This window comes from Neopelma chrysocephalum, unplaced genomic scaffold (genome assembly GCF_003984885.1).
Source record: "Neopelma chrysocephalum unplaced genomic scaffold, ASM398488v2 Primary Assembly neopelma1_60, whole genome shotgun sequence".
Lineage (NCBI taxonomy): Eukaryota > Metazoa > Chordata > Aves > Passeriformes > Pipridae > Neopelma > Neopelma chrysocephalum.
Window position 1 is genome coordinate 8158353 of NW_020897715.1, and position 20607 is coordinate 8178959.

The 20607-nt window shown below is 36.8% G+C and overlaps 1 protein-coding gene across 3 annotated transcripts in view; it reads left to right on the top strand.

Annotated features, from left to right (window-relative positions):
• The window catches only part of CBLB (Cbl proto-oncogene B), a 132074-nt gene that overhangs the window by 60746 nt on the left and 50721 nt on the right, over nt 1-20607 (top strand). For 2 of the 3 annotated variants that reach the window (XM_027681441.1, XM_027681442.1), the window contains exons 4-5: nt 6057-6203; nt 17087-17243. In XM_027681441.1, coding sequence (XP_027537242.1) covers nt 6057-6203; nt 17087-17243 — 304 coding nt within the window. Of the gene's footprint in view, nt 1-4264; nt 4304-6056; nt 6204-17086; nt 17244-20607 lie in introns of those variants that run through there. The other variant, XM_027681443.1, reaches the window with a different exon arrangement.

Genomic DNA, 20607 nt, shown 5'->3' on the forward strand with positions numbered 1-20607 from the left:
AGTGTTGGGGAGGTTTTTTGAGGGTTTGTTTGTATGTTTGTTTTGTTGTTTTTGATTTGTTGTTGTTTTGGGGGAAGAAGTTACTGGGGGGGTTGTGGTGTTTGGTTTTTTGTTTTGGTTTTTTTTTTTTTTTTTACTACTTCCTTTTCCTGTGTTTCCTGTCTGTGGAAGGGGAAGTTCTGGAGAAGGAAGGGGGATAAATGAGTCAGGGCTATACTGGATTATCAAGAGTGAACTGCTAGCAGCATATGTGATTGTTAGTCATGTTCTTATGTCTCCTAGAGATCTTCAAAACTTCACATACTTCTTCAGAATTTTTTCTGTTCTGTGATTTGTCCTGGACTTAATGCATTCCTGTTTGTGTCACTTGTCAATAATTAATGGCAGAAGTATAATATGTCAAGCGGCTTTATGGGCAGCTATGATTTTCCTCATGGTGGCAAAATAAAAATGGGAAGTAATTTGGAAAGCTTTTTTTTTTTTTTTCACACAGTGGAAACCTAGGTCAGAAAACATAAATTCTGAACTTTGGAGAGAAGAGTGACAGAGCTCAGAACGTGGATCTCTGCTTCTCTCCTTTGTACCTGAATCAAAAGACTCTATTCTGTTCCTTTGGATTAGTAATATGTATTTTGTAAGATCTTTGAATTCTACCACAACTCGAGCATATGAATCAGAAAGCTGTTCTGAATATAGCTAATTATGTGAAATGAGCTCTGTACATATGCTTTGGATTTTGAAGCTTTAATATTTGGTGGGGATGGATTTTTTAGAAGTTAAAATAAACAATTCACTTTATGAAATTCACATTTCAGACTTTGTTTTATCTTGGTTCCTAAGCAGTTATGATTTGCAGTTTTGTCAGCTAACAGAAGTGTCTTTGTATAATTATTCTAAATAAGAAATAGAGGGGAATTATGTGTTATTTAGTGATAGTTTGGTGTATGTTTGTGTCAGATCTATCTGGAAATATTTTTAGCTGTCAAATGGATTTTATTCTAGCTCTAAAGACTGTTTTTCTGTGCCAGATGATTGAGTTATATATTATGATCTTGGAAAGTTTTGTTTATTACAGCAGGTGGTTGTTTGACAAAGTATATCTATGTGGATGCAGAAAGATTAAGGACTTAGTAGAGCAATGAAGAAGGAAATCCAGCAATAACCTAATTTTTGGAATGACATAAATAACTGCAAAGGCATGCAGTCAGACTTTTCTTCCAGACTATGTTTTTCCTAGAAATATTGTAAAATTTTTTTTGTGGTCATAGTAATATACGGACATGAAAATAGAAATGATATACACTTGTAGCATGTAAGTAGGTTTATGCATTTTCAAGTTGTTGTGTGAATTACAAGTATATATTGCTAAAATGACTTTGTCTTGGTGACTGTCTGTGGAATCCAGTAATTCTGAAGGATCAGGGAGGGCACTTTACTTTGTATATTTATGTATAGGCTGCATATTTGGAGCTCTCCAAATTTGGACTCTCTGAGCATCTTGCTCTGTTCATCCACGTACGGAGGCAGTACAGCCTGGACTCAGGTGTTCCTCCCACCTCATAATTCAGGCCAGTGGCAGAAGGGAAGTGACACTGCCTGATTCCCTGTGCAGTCCTGTTTGCTGGGCCATATTGCCTTCCAACAAGTAGAATTAACTTCCATACAGTGATTATAAAATTGACACAGACAAAACTTATCTGTCTTATTGCATGCTGATCGTGCTTCACTTTCCTGTTTAGCAGATCCAGGAGGGTAGGACTGCTTCAGACCTTCTACTAGGTGCTGCTGCTCTGGTTTGGCTGGGATGTTGTAATGTTTCCATTATTAAGCCCCGTTTTCAAATTGCATGTGACTGGTATTTGAAAAGTCCTTCAGTTACTAAATCTTCGCATCCTAACCTTCTCTCTGCATTTGAAGAGAAAATTGATTCAGAATATAAAAATCTACTGAGTAGTGAATAAACTCAAAATTCTTGGTTTCAGTCTTACTGTCTGAATTTTAGAAATCTTACTGATTAGGTATAACTCCAAAAGACACATTAATTTTGTAATTAAAAAATGCATCTTCTGATTAGACAAAAGATCTTTACTGACTCAGTAGACTTTTACAAGTTTATACTAAATAAAATTTCAGGTTTTAATTTTTGTATCTCGTGTTCTGGGTTTGATTCAAACCATGTTGGTTCTTCAGTAGATCTGTCATGTGCAAGCAGGTTTGTCACCAAATCATAGACTATGACTGAAAAACTGATACTTCAGAAACCAAGTTCTACAAGGGGTTTGAACTGTATGGCATCAGTTTGACTTGGCAAAACAAAGCTAACAAAATGTAAGCATGAATCCTAGGAAGAATACCAACTGCAAGGTGTTGAGTATGTTGCAAGTAATATGGAGGAGATCTACACCGTGTTACATAAAATGCAGTTAATATAACATCATTTAGTGTGAAAATATTCTTGTATTTTACTACAGTAGCTATTACATTGTGGAGAATGATCATCTCGGTTCACTTTGGTATAAAGCAGTGTTGCTTGTTTTTAATTTTGGAAAGAAAAGGTTTTTCTCATCAGCATAAAATCCATTCTCTACAGAAAAAAAGGAGATCTCTATGCTCTGTTCTAGGCCTAGCACAGCTAAGGAAAAAATTCAACCTCTAACTTGCTCCCAGTTGCTAGTGAAATTATATTAAAATTTTAGACTCTGAAGGCTGGCTGTTGAGACCTTAAAACCATTGTTTCTCTATGATTTGGATGTCACTTTTTGGAGCTGTAGCTCCAAGGTGATCTCCTAAGATATCTCTCACTTGCTGGAATCTGGTGAGTCAAAGGGTCTCTCAGGAGCATGCATCTGTCTGCTCAGCTCTTCTGTGACACTGGCCTGTCAGTACTATTGTCCCTTTGCCATTTCATCAGACTTTACTGTGACCAGAAGAAAAGCCTTTGTTACTGCAAGAGATACAGGCTGAGGTGATTAAGATTGGTTTCATTACAGCCTGGTGGTAGGAATGAAATCTAAAATAGGTGCTCAGATTGAACAGTTCTTTGGCTTCTGTTAGAATTCTTCACCAAAGTGCCAAAGCTGATTGTTTTAGTTGCTTTGTTGGTTTTTTTTTTTTCAAATAAATGGGACTTAAATACCTTGTCTTACACTTATGAGTGGAAAATAAGATGGAAAATTTCTGACACTGCTTCATCCCTCATATGGGGGGAAAGAAGGGAGTCATCCTAACTTGAAAAATGAGACTGCACAGACTGCAAAATGGATAAAGTGCAGTATGTGCTTCCTGAGGTGTCCTAGGAAACCCCCTCCCCAAGACCTCAAAAGTACATGTGCTGAAACGGATAGACATCTTCAGACAAGTGAAATGCCTGGACAGGGAGAGTCACTGGCCTACCCCAATGGCATTGTCTCTGCACCTTGAAAATCATGTCTGAAATCACTGAGCTTTGTATCTTTGTCTCAAGAAGGTACTGAGATCTGGTATCACATAAGCATATCTAAGCAAAAATGGTTCAGTGTGTACTTTGCTGTTCTAAAGAAAACAATATATAAGTGAAAAATTAAGACATGATTTATCATGGCTATTTGATACCAAAGAAGGACTTGAGATAATCATTTGGTAGAGTAAGAATCAAAGTTAGGGAGAAAAAACCAGATACCCTGCCTATAAATTATCAAGAATGTGCCATTTTCTACTGCGTGTACATGGTGCAATACGTGTTCAAGCATAGATAAGGCTCTAGTTGGTTTCAAGTTTCACTTTTGCAGTCAGATAAAAAGAGGGTATCTTAGTTTGATATTATAACATTTTTTCTTGTTTATACAAATGCAAACAAAAAATAATTTTACTTTTTTTCCTTTCTTTACGATCTTGTATAATGGAACAAATTGTATTGATACACTTAGTGACTGGTGCTGTTCGAAGAGGGAAGGAACAGGCTTTGTGATTTAGATAGAACCATTGGGATGCTTCTCTGTACTGTGCATTTGCTGTCCAGATCCTGCCAGCTGTTGGTTCTGGTCATGTACTGTTCAGTTATACCTAACAGGCAGTGCATCTGCATGGACATGTGCATACAGACAAACATATTTCCCTCTGGGCAAGGAAGTGCCCCAGATGGCACCTCTTTGTGACTTCATCCCTTAATTCACTACAGGGCTCATGAGTCCGACAAGCTCACTGGGTGAATTTGTACCTGAAAGGAACCCCTGCAGCACAGTACGTTAATGTAGAGCATTAATTGTACCAGTCAAGGCGGAGCTCTGTTCGAACTTGCACTGAGTCATGTTCCCATCTGTCCTGAGTACAGAAAGCTTCTTGTTTAATCTTGGGTTTAGGGCAGGCTGAGGAAGCCACATTAAAATAGCTGTTGCTTGCTCCTTTGCATCAGGCTTGAGTTCTGAGGAGTAAAATAATAAAGAACACGTGTGTTTAATTAAAGTACAAAGGAAGGAGGAAGGGGGATAGCAAGGAACAAATCCAGAAAATAAGGAGCTATTGAGCATCATAATTATAGACATCTGATTATACTGGAGGAATTAAAGGACTCTGAATGAATTAGCCCTGCAAACATTCTTAATCTTGAGGGGAGGGAGAGTGTATTCATCAGGGGTTGCTTTGTTTGTTTTAAATTACTTATGTTTTCAAAACAGCAATCTTTATCATTATTTTCTTGGTAGTAAAACCTATAATAAAATCTGCAACACAGCTTCCACAGGAATCTCTGTTATGAGTTCTCAGATTTAGTTGAAATAATTACTGCTTCAGTGCTAAATTGAGTGTTCTTTTAGGAAGACCCCAGGAAATATGTTCAACTGTTTTTGAGATTTTGAGCATTCTGAAAGCTATTTGGTATGCATGTGTAAAACAGTCTATCTTAACCTGTCCATGTCATTAGGAACTTATAAATTTGAATTTATTTAAATACTGTCTTTAAGCAGTCTATAAGTTACATGATTGATATGCATTTTAATGTATTTTTCATTAAATTGTTTGAGGCATTAACTAGTATCTGAGATGGTGAAAGAGAATGGGCTTGACATACGTAGACCACTTCTAACTCAGAAAAATACTCCGTTAAAAGAATACAAATCCTTCAGTCTCCTATGTAGTGTCTTTTTCATGTATTAGCTGGGAAATACCTTTTTTTTACTGCAAGGAGCATCTAAAGATTCTCCAGGCATAAATTCTCGTAAAGTTTGCTTTGTCCTTCTCTCTTGTCTCCTCACCATCTCCCACAGATTTTTTCCATACAAAAGGATGATTTGTATTTAAGGATTCTGGATTCTTTGCATTATACTAAATGGGATTTCTGTGTCAAAAAAACTAAATAATTTTTAATTAACTGATACAAGTCTAGAAAGCTTATGGAACTGAGCTGATAGCAAAGAGGCTGGATTTTTGTTTATAACACACTAGCGAAAACTAAAAGCAAGTTTTAACTAAAGGGAGAACATTTAAAAGGAGAATAGGAAGTAGGTGGAGTTAGTGAAAGCTGGAAAGAAAAAAAAGATTAAAACTGTCATAGGACAAGGGAGTAAATCTAGTTCTGTGCTGTGTTTATATTTCTAGAAACTTGGACTGAAATAGGTTTGATGTCACATACAAGACTAATTTGATTTTTTTGAGTGCATGTTTTTGATTGTTTTAGTTTTGTTTTTATTTGCTTGGTTGAGAGTTTTTTTAATGTATTGCTGCCTAATTAGTGTAAATTCTTGGTTCTGCAATGATGAAATGAAATAGAAACACACAAGCTTAATGCACAAGAAAGGTATCTGAATATGCAGTTGAGAACTCAAATCTGTTCTGTTGCCAAAGAAATGATTTTATATTCATGAGGACTTATGATAAATACTTCCTCAGAAGTGCATGGAAACACAAACTACTGTTTTGTATTTCTTTGTGTTTTCAGTTGAAACCTCAGTGTTTTTCTTGTGTCACGCAGTGATTATTACAAAAATATGCAGAACATATGAAATATTGAAAGATTGATTTAACTTATTCAGTTCTAAGGATTTGATGTGATTTTTTTTTTCCCCCCTCTGTTATATCCACAGGAGAAACTTGACAAAGCTGTCTCTCATCTTCAGCCACATGCTAGCAGAAATCAAGGCTATTTTTCCAAATGGCCAGTTCCAGGGTGATAACTTCCGTATCACCAAAGCTGATGCTGCAGATTTCTGGAGGAAATTCTTTGGAGAGAAGTAAGTAGTAAAAGTTTGCCAAATCCTTAATTCTTTCTACTCATAAGCATGAAAAATAATGAACTTTTCCAAAACCCAAATAATGATTTTAAGTATGTTAGTGGGCATTTTAAAGGTAATTTCTCATACAAGTCTTTAAATTAGCTGAAATGGTTACATTCATTGTTATAAATTTTTTTTCAGTGTTGTAATTCACTTAAGGGATGAATAAAAACATATGGACAGTTCTGTCAAGGGTACTTATGCTCAGTCTTATTGCACAAACTTTATTTGTTCCGTTCTCTGGTGAAGATAATACATTGCTTCCACAAAGTATAGGGCAAATCATGTCCTTTCATATTACATATTTATCCTACAAATAAAAACTCTGAAGTCTGAATTATGATTTTGGTATTAGTTTCATGGACAGTATATTTCCTTATCCCATCTTTAACTTTCTAACTACTACAGTATTTAGTGGAATAAAATGTGTGGAGTGTGGATATGTGATTCAATCCATATAGCAAATGCAATAGTGAAAATGTAAAAGTAGGCAGATGTTGTGTTCTTGGTTTGTTTCTGGGAAAAGAAGTTGCATTTTTAATATACATATAGGCTAATACAAGATGTGTAGCTTGTTCACTTTATCATATGGAATGTTTATAAGTGTAACAGTGGCATAAGAGGAATGCCAGAGGCAGGATGTTTGTGTATTTTACATTATAATAGAGCAGTCATTATGGTCATCAGGTCTGACATCTTGCACAATGTAGGCAGAACAATTCCTGCAGTAGTCTGTTGCATTTTCTGAGCATGAGCGGCTCTTTAAGTCTTACATGCTTTATTTAGAATACCAGCATAGGAGATTGGCACTTTTGCAAATCAGTTCTGTTCAGTGTGAATTTACAACAGTTTCACTTCCATGTCTTTTTTGTTAGTCTAAACACACCTACTGCTAGCTTTCTGCTTTCTGGTTTCATGATAGTGTTGTCTGGTAATTTCATTCTTCTGACAAGTTTCTTTCCTGTGTAAATAATATTAGAGTGTGATTAAGTTGCTATATCAGTCTTCTTTTTTGTTAGAGAAAAGGAATCTGACCATGTTTTGTGTGACCCATTTAAATGTGAATATCATTTTCAAAATATCTGCAAAAGTTCAGCTAAAGTCTTCTGAAGGATTAACATACATGACATGTAGGGCTTTCTATCAGATGAGGCTTTCAAAAAACATGTCAGTCAAAAAAAGAAAAACAGGATCTTTGAAAAAAATGACTAATGATCATGTTTGTTCACTGTTTCTATTTTCTCTTCCTCTCTTTTTCCCCCTTGCTTAGCAACTCTGAGGATGAAAATTTCTTTGTGGTCCTTCTCTTTTCCTGTTGGGCTCTGTCCTTGAATGACCTTTACCAGCTGTCTTGATCACAAATTGCATTTCTGTCACTGGGATTTACAGATCTCTTCTTCAAGCTACTGTTTCTGTTGTTTTGTCTGAACTAATTTCTTCAGCTCCCCTGTTTACTGTGATGTTCCTCTTTGAGTTTCTTGACTAACTTCTACTGTCTGTGGGAGATTAAAGTGCTTTTCTTCCAATGGTTCTTCCACTGGGAGATAACACAACAGATAGGTACTTGAGTTGTCAGACAGTAGGATACTGTAACATATTAGTAAGTTTTTATCACAACAGGGTTGGTAAGAAGTTTTCAACTGCATCGGTTCATCTGAACAACTCTGCTCTACCCTTGTCTTTCTCTTGCTGACACTTGTATTTTCCCTAACTCATTCCCTGCAACTCTTATTTCTAATACTTTTCAGAGCCCTGGAGCTCTTGCCATGCCTTTTCTAGGCTTTGTTTTTTCCTGCTTATGCAAATTTCTGTATAGAATGCAACTTTAAATGTGAACTTTCAGTACTAATCCTCTGACCTGCTCCATTCTCCTGTGTGTACTTTGATAGGGGTTTTGTGGGGGCTTTTTTTGTTTGTTTTATTTTATTTTTTATGTTGTTGAGTTTTGTTTGTTTGGGAGTTTTTGTTTGTTTGTTTTCATGGGGGCACACCTGTACATGACAGGCACATGGATGTTTGGGTGGGGTATTTTTTGTTTGGTTTGGTTTTGAGGTTTTTGTTTGTTTGTTTTTGTTTTGGTTGTTTGTTTTTTGTGGGTTTTTTTTGTTGTTAAAATCAGGAATGTTTAGGAATCAAGGCAGTTTGGGAACATCCAGTTAATTACATATGTAACCTTGGTTTTGTAGTATAGCCTGGAAGTTTTTTTAGTTCTTTCTGGTCAGGGACTCTACTTTCAGACTAGGTAAATAACCACTGTCACTGATGTTCCCTGATCTTTTCTAATAAATTAAGCTGTTTTAGTTACCTGTCTTCTAAGCAGTGAACAATAGATCTGTGCTTGGCAGCCTTGCAGTTATCTCAGGTTTAGTTAACTGTGCTTCAGTAACTGTAAAACATGTAACAACATGTATGTCAAATAAACAGATGAGAAAAAGGTTTGTTTGGCATTATGTTTAATCCCTTTATTAAACAAAATGCCTGAAGCTTTTTAAACATTAATTATTTTCTAATCCATTTAGAAATATAGGCAGGTATGCCTGTAAGCCACATCCTTTTCAACGGGCCTGTTACGACAAATTAGTTTGCAAATATGCTAGTATCACTTCCCTAGAAGCAGAGCCTGCATAAAGATTTTGGGTGTTGCAAACAACTGATAAAATCTTTTTCTAACCTGGCTCTCTAAAGGTAGGCCCCTAGGAGTGTCTGACACCTCCAGCTCTAGTTAGGTATGCTGTGCAGTGAAGGAGTACAGAGAGGAATTGTATTGTGTGTTCCCTGGCTGCATCTCTATTTTACAGGGCAAGCCTGGACTCCTCACTTGTTTGTGAAAAGCAGCACTTACTTTGGGGGCACTAAGTAATGCAGCTCAAGATTAGAGCATAAATAAAAAGTAAGTTGTGTTGCATCTTGGCTTCTGATGGGTAAACTGCAGCACAAGGTATAATTCTGATGGTCTGATAGGAAGGATGGAATTTGAACTGTTAGATTAATTTATGCTTTTTTTTAACATAGCATTATCATGAAAATGATCTTCCTGTCTCTAAACACAATTAATTGGAAACTTTTATGTAATCAATTTTCTGTACTGAATTCTTTCTGAAATATTTGAATTGTTTTATTTTTGAATTTTAAATATTCTAAATAGCAAGAAGCTCATAGATAGTCACTTGTATTTTTAAGTGGACTGTTTGACTTTCCATTTTTTAAATGTGACTTACAGTTCCATTTATAGAAAGCAAAATCCAAAAGATACAGTTTTTGTGATTCCAGTTTGTAGTTTAAAAAAATAGATTGATTTCATCCATTGCTGTTCTCCAGTGAATGGGGAACTTTTAATTTTGTTGGTTGCATTTGTCTGTCTGAGCACTTGCTGTAAAATTGTGCAGCTGTAATTAAGTTTATTCATCCTGTTATTAATAAGTGTCATAGGATGCAGTCCTTTTTGTTTTTAATGCTAGTCAGGCGTACATATGCATGGCTTCAAACCCATGAGCAAAATAAATGTCTAGGCTATTTCAAGTCTTTGATCATACTTAAGCTGCTCTTTTAATTTTTGTAGAAAACACAGAAATAGGACTCAGCAAACAATTTGAATGGTGCCCTCAGAGCAATGTGCAAAGATAATCACACATTTTTGGCCTTCAAATACTTCCTAAACTTTCACATTCCTGGTACACCTCTACAAAACTTCTAGATAATGTCAGTGGCTAGAAAAGCTTGTCTGGAAGAGAATGCTACGTGAGAGCAACAGATATATTGATAAGGGAAATCATCAGCCCTCACATGGGCAGAGTGTAAAAGAAGCAAATAGAACCTTTACAACTGTGAGGTTTTTCCAGTATTGCAAGTTTCAGAGGAGAGAGGGAAACCTTGGAAGTTATAGGATGTTTGGTATAGATGTGGAGAGATTAATGTGTGTTTTAGGAATGTATGGGTTGGGAGATAATGAGATTTTTGATTATCTGGTGATAATCAGCAGTATGAAGAAGGAAAAAATGGAGGAATTGATTTCTCTGCAAGGGTAAAGTAGAGTAAGTATCCAAATTAGGGGATATGTGAGGAGTCATTCAAAAGGCTGAATGACTGGAGTAGGCTCTGTCTGGCATTTTCACAGGCTATGAGAGGAGAACCTCTTAAAGTGGCTGAAAAAGAACTAAGGAATAAATGGACACAAGCTTTACACCATGGCAGTTAAGGTCAAGATTGTAGATTAAGATCTATATCAAGAAAGAGTTTGGCAGTGTCAAAAGGAGGAAAACAGTGAAATTGAGAAGATGTGATTTTTGGGATTTGTCCTGATTGCTAGAGTACAATTACTGGAGCAAGTGGTTTTAGTGGAGTGAATCTTCACCCATGGTTTACCATTATAGTTGTGTTTAAGCAAGTGCTAGTCAATGTACAGCTAAACTGTAACATTAAACAGAACTGTGAAATTGTAAGGCATGTAATCAGCAGTTATATTTGTTTACAGATACTTTAGTAACCTCCAGTGGGTTGTAAATATGCATATAAAATGTAATCTGATAGCATCTTAATTATCCATATTTTATTACTGTATAGTGCTTGATAAGTTCCCCTGATTCCTCACTCACTTTAATAGCACCTTACATCTTTTACTGGTTTTCTGTTCTGAGTAAAAATGTGCAAAATACCACTGGGAGCAATCCCGAACTGAAAAGGAGAGTGGGTGAGATGACCTAAGAGATCATTCAGCTTCTGAATTTGAAAGCTACAGTGAAGTCATGCAGGGCTTGGTAACTATTGAAATTTGTGATTTGTGGCTGTCTTTGTCTTGCAGAATGAATCACCAGCAAAATGTCAGTGTTCTTAGATTTTCGGTTCTCCTTAGTTATGCCATTTATTTTAACTTTTAAGCTTTTATTCCTCATTATGGAACTTTAAAAATTTTAAAGCATTTCTGTTATTGTTGCCAGATAAATTGATTTCCTCCCACCTTTTAGTTTCTGAGGAAATAGAATTTCTTTCACTGCTGGGGTCAAAAACATTACTATTTTAATGCTCCTATCCTTTTTTCCAGATGAGACCTGAAATTATTTATCTTTTTTATTGGAATTTTTGAAAAAATGTGGCTATCGATTTCTCAGTAGCAGTTAAACAGTGTATTTCAAATTGATATTCTAAACTTTTGAGTACTTGTGGTTCTGCTGTGGTCAGTGCTTTTTGGCTCAGGATAGAACAGTCATAGCCTCAGTGGCTTGGGTTCAGAGAAGCAGCAGTAAAACAGGCAGACCACAATGCACAACTTATCTGACAGCTAAATATTTTCAAGTTAGAGAGACCTCACATAAGCTAAATTTTAACACCTTGTTAATCCCCTTAATTTATTACTTGATTTTCTATTCTTGCTGCTGATAGTGCCCAAGAGCCCAAGTGTTGCCTGAACACTGTAAAAATACAGACTGAAGAGTTGGTCCTGGCCAGGAGAGCTTCAAATCTGAGTATGAACTGAAGTGTAAAGGGAAGCCAAAAACAAAGAGAGATTAAAGTGGAAGAGGCAGTGATCCAAGTGCTGTTGTCTTCATCACCGTCAAGAAGGTGTTTTGGCAACAGAAACTTTTAAAGAGAAGGATATAAACAGGAATGGGGCATTTGGAGTGCGATTCCTTTCTCAACTGATCAGTAGCACAGGAAATAAGCTTATTGATATGCCTGTTTAAACTTGAGCTAGAGACAGAAGGTACTGTTCCCTGGGTGCTAGTGAGACATAAATCTCACTAGACCTTTTTCATATAAATGCAAGATGAACAAGTTTGAATAAGAAGACAGATAATATTATAGAGAAGAGCTAGTCAATTAAAAGTTGTAAGATAGGATTAAAAAACAGAGAAGGACAACAGTCTTCCCAGCTATTCTGGGTAGCTAAGAATTTGGTAAATTGCATGTACAAAAGATAAAGAGAAGAAACTTGTAATACTTGGCACACAAGATGGTGAGACAGGAGAACAGATTCTCAATGGATAGGCAGGAGAGGCAGTGTTTTAAGTATAAAAGCATGTCCAAAAACGTAGTGTGCTTTGGATTTGTTGTTAGAGATCAGACTTGGAAATGTATAGATAAGTGTATCCCGTTGGGGAGACTTCAGGAAATGCAGACTTCTGCATCTCTTAAGGAACTTGCTATCTCTCCAGCAATGTCCCGTTACACAGCTTTGGAAGTGGATTTTTTTTGTGGTGTATTTTCCCCATTTCATAATGCTCATTTTCTCTCTTTTACCTTCTCTATTCTCTTGCTAGTCATCTGTATTTGTTCTGAATGATGTCACTATTTAATGACTGTATTGGCACGATATGGCAGAATTCCTTTTTTTCCCCTTAGGATTGAACTTCTCAAGCCTTCTGTGTGTCAATTATTTGCTCTACAGTTCAGAAGCAGTGAAAACATGTGTCCTCCCACTTAAAACTGAAGCAGCAGTCTTAAGAAAATGCTCTGTTCAGTGGTGATAAATCAAAATCCACGTTGCTCATTGCAGACTTACAAAGAATGTTGTTTCTATCTGGGTCAGTATTTGCTTGAATATTTTTGAGTTTGCTCTGGATACAGTAATGGCCTTTTCATGTTGTGTTTTCTGGCAACATTTGAGAAAGTCTCTTGCAGGCAAAAATGTTCACTGTAAGTTCAAGTTATACAGGTACTGTGTTTACCTTCCTAGACATTCTTGTGGTCTGCTCTGGTTCAAATGGAAGCAGTGTCACTTGACATTCCAGAGAAGCTGCATCTCTGCAGTTCTACTCAAGTGCTGTACTCTGCACGCTCAGAAAATATTTGCTTTCTCTCCAGATTTATTTTAATGTATTTTGCTTTTTAATAATGTAAGCAGCATTCAGGAGGTTTAAGAAAATCCTATGTACACATGATCAGGGCAGGAGGGAAGAGAGGACCTAAATTCCTCTGCCAAATTGCTTGAAAATCACGTGCTAGACACTAATCCTTTTCCTTTAAGCATACGGAGGTTGTGTGGGTGGTGTTTCAAACACTGTATTTGAGATTATAGAGTGATACTTCACTTTGATGTGTGACAATAATAGTAAATAGATATCATTCTATGTAATGGTATTTTTAAAATGCTTGTACTTGGATCAGAACACTTTTGAATTCATCATTCTTCAAATATGCTTACTGGTTTTACTATTGCAGAAGAAAGGGGGAGAAGTATTGTCATTTGGAGAGGCTTGTGGAGAAATGGCTTATTTTAGGGTTTTTGACAGGAGAAATGGCTTATTTGGGTTTTTGATAGGACTCTTTAAGAAGACAATCCCAAGGTAAATACCAAGATCCAGATAGTTTTGTTGATTTGAGTGGTGCACAGGAAACCTCTTCAGGAAATATTTTTCAGGGTCATTTGTTTTATTTTGTTTTCTTTCCTTAAATTGGCATAGATTTCTACTCTAATGAGGAGGAAAGGCAGTGAAAGTACCACTGTATGGATAAATAGCTTCCTAAAAGCTTGGCAGGTAAAAATTAGGTTTTCCTTGTTAAAGGTCCTTCATGTTCTTTTTCTGCTGTACAACCTGTCCATCTCTGCTTTCTTCATATTTTTGTTTCCTTCTACTATAATATCTGTGAAGATTTTTGAACTAACAGAAAGTACCATCCTCTCATGTGAGACTCCCCACAACATTGTCTCAGCTGGAGTCAGTCATGGGCACTTCTACTCCAAGGGATAGCTTACATAACTACAATGAAATACCTAAAATACGCAGAAACTGCACTTCCTCAACCTGATTCTTTAGAGAACTAATGTTACAAGACGTCAAATCACATCTTTCTGAGGAGCTGTAGCAGAGCTGACTGACTCATCTCCTCCTAGACAAGTATCCAGAGGTCAGCCTAATAGCATGAGGCATGTGCAGAATACCTGCCAACCTCTAGTGCAGGGTATCATTTGGGCACGATGCAGCAAACATTACAAGGAGAAAGATCCCTGAAAATATTTATAAGAGATACCTTCTATGGTTCAGCAGCTGAATGTAGCAGGCAGTGTTTCATTATGAACAGGATTCAATTTTTTTCTTCCTATAAGGGCAGGTTTTTTAGATATATAAATAAATATATAAACAACAATCTAAGCATGCTATTAATTAGGACAGTCCCAATCTCAACCTTGGTTTGATTGGTCCTGTTTCCTTCCCTCCCCACTGTCCCTGCCACCTCCCCAAATGATTAAAATAACTCTTTAGATTTGAATAACGAACAGGTGCCTTCAAAGGCTGTATATCCGCTAAAACACAAGACAGCAAGAGCAGTGAAATGTTAATTCAAACAGAAACTCGACTTGCCAGCCATCCAGGAAAGACGCTTTTCACCCCCTCGTCACCGTGGGAACCATTCTATGTGATCCTTCCCAGATCTCTGCCAGAGGAGGGTGTTTCTCAGGGTGCCTGGAAGGTCACCAGGTTTCATTGATATAGGAGCTGGAGGAGAGGATGTTGCAGAAACCTTCACCTTGCGAAGACTCAGTAACACCCTCATTTCAAGTGAATGTGTGCAGTCTGCAAGGTCTCAAAAGAACTCAGCAATATGTAGGTGTAAACTGGAGAGAAACGTTGGGGCAGAAATTATCCCTGGCTGGTGCTGTTTCACACTACTTAGGAATGATGACTACAAAAGTAGCTGCTGAGAAATAGGAGTTAACGTGTTTCAACAACCAATTCTTACCTTTATTTAAAAAAAGATGAAAGACCTATTCCACAAAGCTCCAGGAAAAAAAAATCTGCTGAATTTAGTGAATTTTAAATGTTTCAAAGACTTGTTCTTGGAGAAATCTCACAAAATAACCTTAGATATTACTTCATTAGCTAGTCACTCATTTTGCAACATCTGATTTTTGTCTTAGCCAAAGTCTTAGCAAACAGAGCTATAAAAACATATTCTGAAGACTTTTGTTTGTTTCCTCTATTGCTGGTGGGGTTTTAGGGGTGCAGGGTGTTAGTGAATAGATAGCTGAAGATCCTACTTATTAATTGCATCTAACGAGCATGTTTTTATGAAACTGTCTTGGCCAAGGCATGAAAAACCAGTTCTAAAGGTGTAGTATGGTTGTGATACTATCTGATAGATTCTCTATTGTTTTTTATTTAAGGGTTATTGTCTTAACCCTTAAAAAAACCCAACAAAACAAACACCCCCTCCCCCCAAAAATACCAAAAACCCCCAAACAAAACCCAACAAACAAAAAGCCCACAAAACCCCACAAACTTTTCTAACCCCGTTTCAGCTTGATCCCAGTGCTGTAGCTATTGAGGATGGTTTACAAAGAGAAGCAGAAAACATTTCAGAGCCAGGGTTACAGGAGGCTAAATAAGCAGTAGGCACTTGAAGTAAGGCAACTTTAATACCACAGAAGCATTGACATTTTTTTAGTTTTTTTTGTCTGCGTTTAGTGCAATGTTTCATTCTCTCTTTACCCTAATGAAAATTTGATGTGCATTCTTTCTTAAATGGCATCTGATGTGGTATCTCTCTTCAGCTCTTTGTGGTTTCCTGTTTTTCATACACAGATGAAAGTATCTGCTGAGATCTATTAAACATCCCATTTTGTCATTTATGACTTTCTCAGTATAAGCCTCCATGTAACAAGTAGATTTCTTTGCACTTAGAAGTACAGTGAATGTCTTCTGCAATAGAAATGCAGGAATGTGTCTTTAGTGTTGTACTTCAAATTACTACTTGTTTTAATTTAGGTAAACTGTATATTATTTGTTATGCAGAACCAACTTAATACAATACGTCTTCTCCCACCCATTATCCTAAGTAATACACTTTTTGCATGAGAAAATAGCTAGAAAAACTAAGGCAATTTGGACTAATAAAATTGGCAAGAAGTGTGACTTTGTGAGGCCTACATCTTTTGTTGATTTGGCAGTTATTAACAAAATATTACTATGAATGTGTGAGATCTTGTCCTGAACCATTGTAGTGGTTAATAGTTATATGTTGGTTATATTTTGATTAATTAAAATGTTTTAAAATATCTTTTAATCTGACCTCCATGTGAAGCAGAACATGTTTAAGAGAAGGTGTTATGGCTTTGCAAAATTTGGATTTGACTCTTAGGACATGAGAAGAATTGCTATTCTTGAACAATTTCTTATAGTTTTGATAGTGATGAAATAAAGCACATTCAAGTGATCACCTTCATGTCAGATTCCAAATACAAGTATTTGGTTGATAAAATAACTAACCTGCATTATCTCCAGCTATACAAATAGAAACTGAATTTGACAGAACATGGCTTTGTGTATTAGAGAGGATAATTTTAATTTCCTGTCTATTAAAATTCATGTAACTGTCATGGGCTATGATAGGGCTTCGACCACTGTCAGTGGTATCTGGTTGATTGCAGTCATGTTACTTAACCAGTGTTTATGAACTTTAGCTATAAAAAAAAAAATCTCATCACAGCAGATACTGAATTGATCCTTATCATTCTGAGAAGAGAGACTGTGAATAAAGGAGTTCCTTACCAGGCAGAGAGCTGGACCTTTCCATTATTTTTGAGGGTATGAGATTGGTTGCTACACCTGCTTGGTAGAGTATTTCAGGTTCTTCAGAGTTCTTTTTACTGTCCTTCTATGGAAGCTTGAATAATTATCATTGTGAAATAAATGACACTTTGTTTGACTGTATTTAAAAGAAGGTAAACCATTCTTTTGTTTACTTAGGCTGCTTTCAGAAGTTTTTAATAGTTTTTAATATGGGGTTTTTTGTCTGTAGAGAAACCAAAAAAATGTTCCACTTCAGTTCAGTTCTGATGTCTAAATGAGGTATCCAATCTTAAGTATGTGGGTTTATTGAATTAATTATTTCTACCCCTCTCACAGAACTATAGTGCCATGGAAAGTGTTCAGGCAGTGCCTTCATGAAGTTCATCAGATTAGCTCTGGTTTGGAAGCAATGGCTCTTAAATCTACTATTGACTTGACCTGCAATGACTACATTTCAATTTTCGAATTTGATATCTTCACTAGATTATTTCAGGTAAGATTTGAAAATTTTAGATACTTGTGTGAATTTGAGAAGCTTAATGCCCTGAGACCAAGGAAGCAGATTTTCTTGAAAAACTGAAAGAACTGAAACACTATAATTTAGATATAAATTGTGCATTTCTTTTAGTCCATCAGCAATGTTTGGGACAGGAACACTTATATCTGAAAAACTGAAAACATCACCAACATCTGCTTCATTTCTGCAGATATCTAGAGTTATTACAATATCTTTGTGTTTGCTGCTTACTTTTGACTATTTTTAAAAACATTCCTAGAAATGCAGACCTCCAGGTAATCTAAGTTTTAGTTGTATTTTTTATTGTGCTTTTGTATCTCTGTATACTTAACGTGAAATGTTTCTGCAAACACATAAGGAAAGTTACATACTACTTTTTTTTAGGCTAAATGTAGGCCTAACTCTTTTCTTTATGAACATATTTTTGTCATTAATGCATTGCTGTTTATTTACAACAAGGAACCATGTTTAGGAAAAACATTAATTGTATTTATGTTAATAGGCAATATTTATCTGAAATAAGCTTGTTATGTGTGTTATGTACCTCTGTTAACCTTGTGTCCCTTCTGCAGAATATACTTGAGGTATTTTAGACAATACAGAAGGCAGTGCTGGTTTGCATCTATATTAGATGTACTGATTCTGAATTTGTCACTTTGGATATTTCTTTTGTATATAGGAATCACTGAGATATAAAACTATTTATTTGATCATTTAGTTTCTTTACCCTCTACAGAGATGAACTCATGCAGAGCCTCAAGTTGCACTAGGGGAAGTTTAGAGTGGATGTTAGGAAAAAATTCTTCTCTGGAAGAATTATCAAGCACTCAGGGACATGATTTAGTGGGGTACTTGACAGAGCTGGCTTAATGGTTGGACTTCATGATCTTAGAGATCATTACCAACCTAAATGATTATTCTTTAACCTACCGGAGATATGTTCAAAATACCAATTTTACATCAGAGTCTGGGTCTATGTTTGTTCTGTTTTCCATGTTGTTCTGTGATAATCGTGGTTTAGCTGTCTTAATTTTGCTGTCATGGGAAAGGATGTCATTATGAAGCTGATGTTAAAATTTGGCAGAAGTGATTAATGGTTTTAGTATAGAGCGTTTTGAGTTTGATCATCTTTTCTCTGAGTCAAAACTATCACAGTTGAAAATGTTAAGGGTGTCAGTAGTCTTTCTGTTTAATTTAACCGCAAACATCCGTCACCTTCTTTCTTTGTGAGGCCATTGGTGGTTTGATTCATTATTTTGCCTTCTGCTAGAAAAAGGGGATTGGCAGTACTGATATAAGTAAGGAGAGAAGACTGGTAGGGATTAACTTTTAATTTGACAAGGAAGCAGACAGATTTTTTGCCAAACAGATTACCAGCTGGTGCAATAGCTGCATAACTGTTGAAGTGAACTTGCACTGAACTTGATCTGAGAACCTCTCCCAGAGGTTACGTTTTGCTTCTCTGGTTTTTAAACAGCTTCTGTAACTGTGTGCATACACCCACAGAGAGAAAATCCCAATTAGGTAATCAAAACACTGTTTTGCCAACTGTGGGTTGTGTTACAGAAAAGCTGCATTTGTAATGATGCTTATTCACAGGAGAAAGCAAGACTGGTTTTTATGGAGATCCTGTAAAAGCGAAGTTGCTCCCCCTGCCTCTTCACTATTTGTAAGCACAGCTTTAAGTGCTGTGTTCCCTGACCAGAGAGAAAGTTAGCATGGCAGAATATGTAGATGCTTTGAAGGAAAACAACTTCATTCTGTTGCTGTTAACATGTTCATTTAAGTTGTCCTTCAATACAAAAATATTTCCATAGAAGAGAAAGCATACAAATCTTTTCCATTTAACATTTCTGCTTTTGTAATACTCTGTGTATGCATGGCAAGCTATGAGTTCTTGCCTTTTGATTTTTCAGTCACAGCGACACATCCATCTCCTCAGAGAGGAGAATCAGAATGGTTTGGGTTGGAAGGGACTGTAAAGATCATCTAGTTCCAACCCCCCCTGCCATGGGCAGAGACACTTTCCATTAGACAAGGTTGCTCAGAGCTCTATCCAACCTGGCCTTAAACACTTCAGGGCATGGGGCAACCATAACTTCCTTGGACAACCTTTTCCAGTATTTCACCATGCTCACAGTAAAGAATTTCTTCATAATATCTAAACCTACCCTCTTCCAGTTTGAAAACATTCCCCCTTGTCCTATCAATCCATGTGCTTGTAAAAAGTCCCTATTGAGCTCTCTTGCAAGCCCCTTTAGGTACTGGAAGGATGCTCTAAGGTCTCCCTGGAGCCTTCTCTTCCTCCAGGCTGGACAATCCAATCTCTCTCAGCTTGTCTTCCTAGGAGAGGTGCTCTATCCCTCTAATCATCTTCTTGGCCCCTTTCTGAATCTGCTCCAGCAGGTCTGTGTCCTTGGGCCCGAGAGCTGGATGCAGTACTCGGGTGGGGTCTCACCAGAAGCAGGGTAGAGGGAAAATCACCTCCCTTGACCTTCTGTTGCAGCCCAGGATGTGGTTGGCTTTCTGGACTGCAAGTGCGCACTGCTGGCTCATATCCAGCTTCTCGTCCACCAGCACTCCCAAGGCCTTCTCCACGTGGCTGCTCTCAATCCCTTCTCCACTCAGCCTGTACTTGTGCTTGGCATTACTCTGACCCAGGTGCAGGACCTTGCACTTGGCCTTGTTGAGCTTGTTGAAGGAGCTGACAAGATGCAGAGTTTTATCTAGGATTGAGATTTATTTTTTTTTCCCTTGCCTTTGTACAAATTTGAACACTTTAGGTTTCTTGTGACCTTTGTGCTGAAACCTGTCTTCTACTCTGTGTTCGGATTTGAAGAGGTATTTTAAAATAAATAGATTTTCATCTGTGTTTATGTAGTGGTTAGGGTTTGCCTGAGAAATGTAACCTACTATAAAGCAGAACTATTAGGATAATCTGCTTGAGCATGTCACACAGGCATTTCATCTCAGCCTGATCAGCCCTTAGAAGTTCTTTTAAAGGGAATTTGCCGGGCACATAGGAACACAAGCCTCTTGTCTTGTGTTGCTTAACTTCACCTGCCTTGATCTTTTGAGAAATAGATAAAAAAAGTCCCCAAACCATTCAGAGGCAGTTTCTTGACTCTCCAAATGCTGGCAATGGACAGTTATGTACTTGTATTACTCCACTACTTAAAAAAAAATCATCCTTCATTTACAGTGAAGGACTGATCTGTATTCTTTGAAGTGATAGCATATCAGGCATGTTTCACTGAATTTTGTGAAGCATTTGCTATTCAGGTCAGCAAAGACTCTGGTGAAGGGTTGTCATATTTGTTTTGTTTTCTGTCTGTAATAC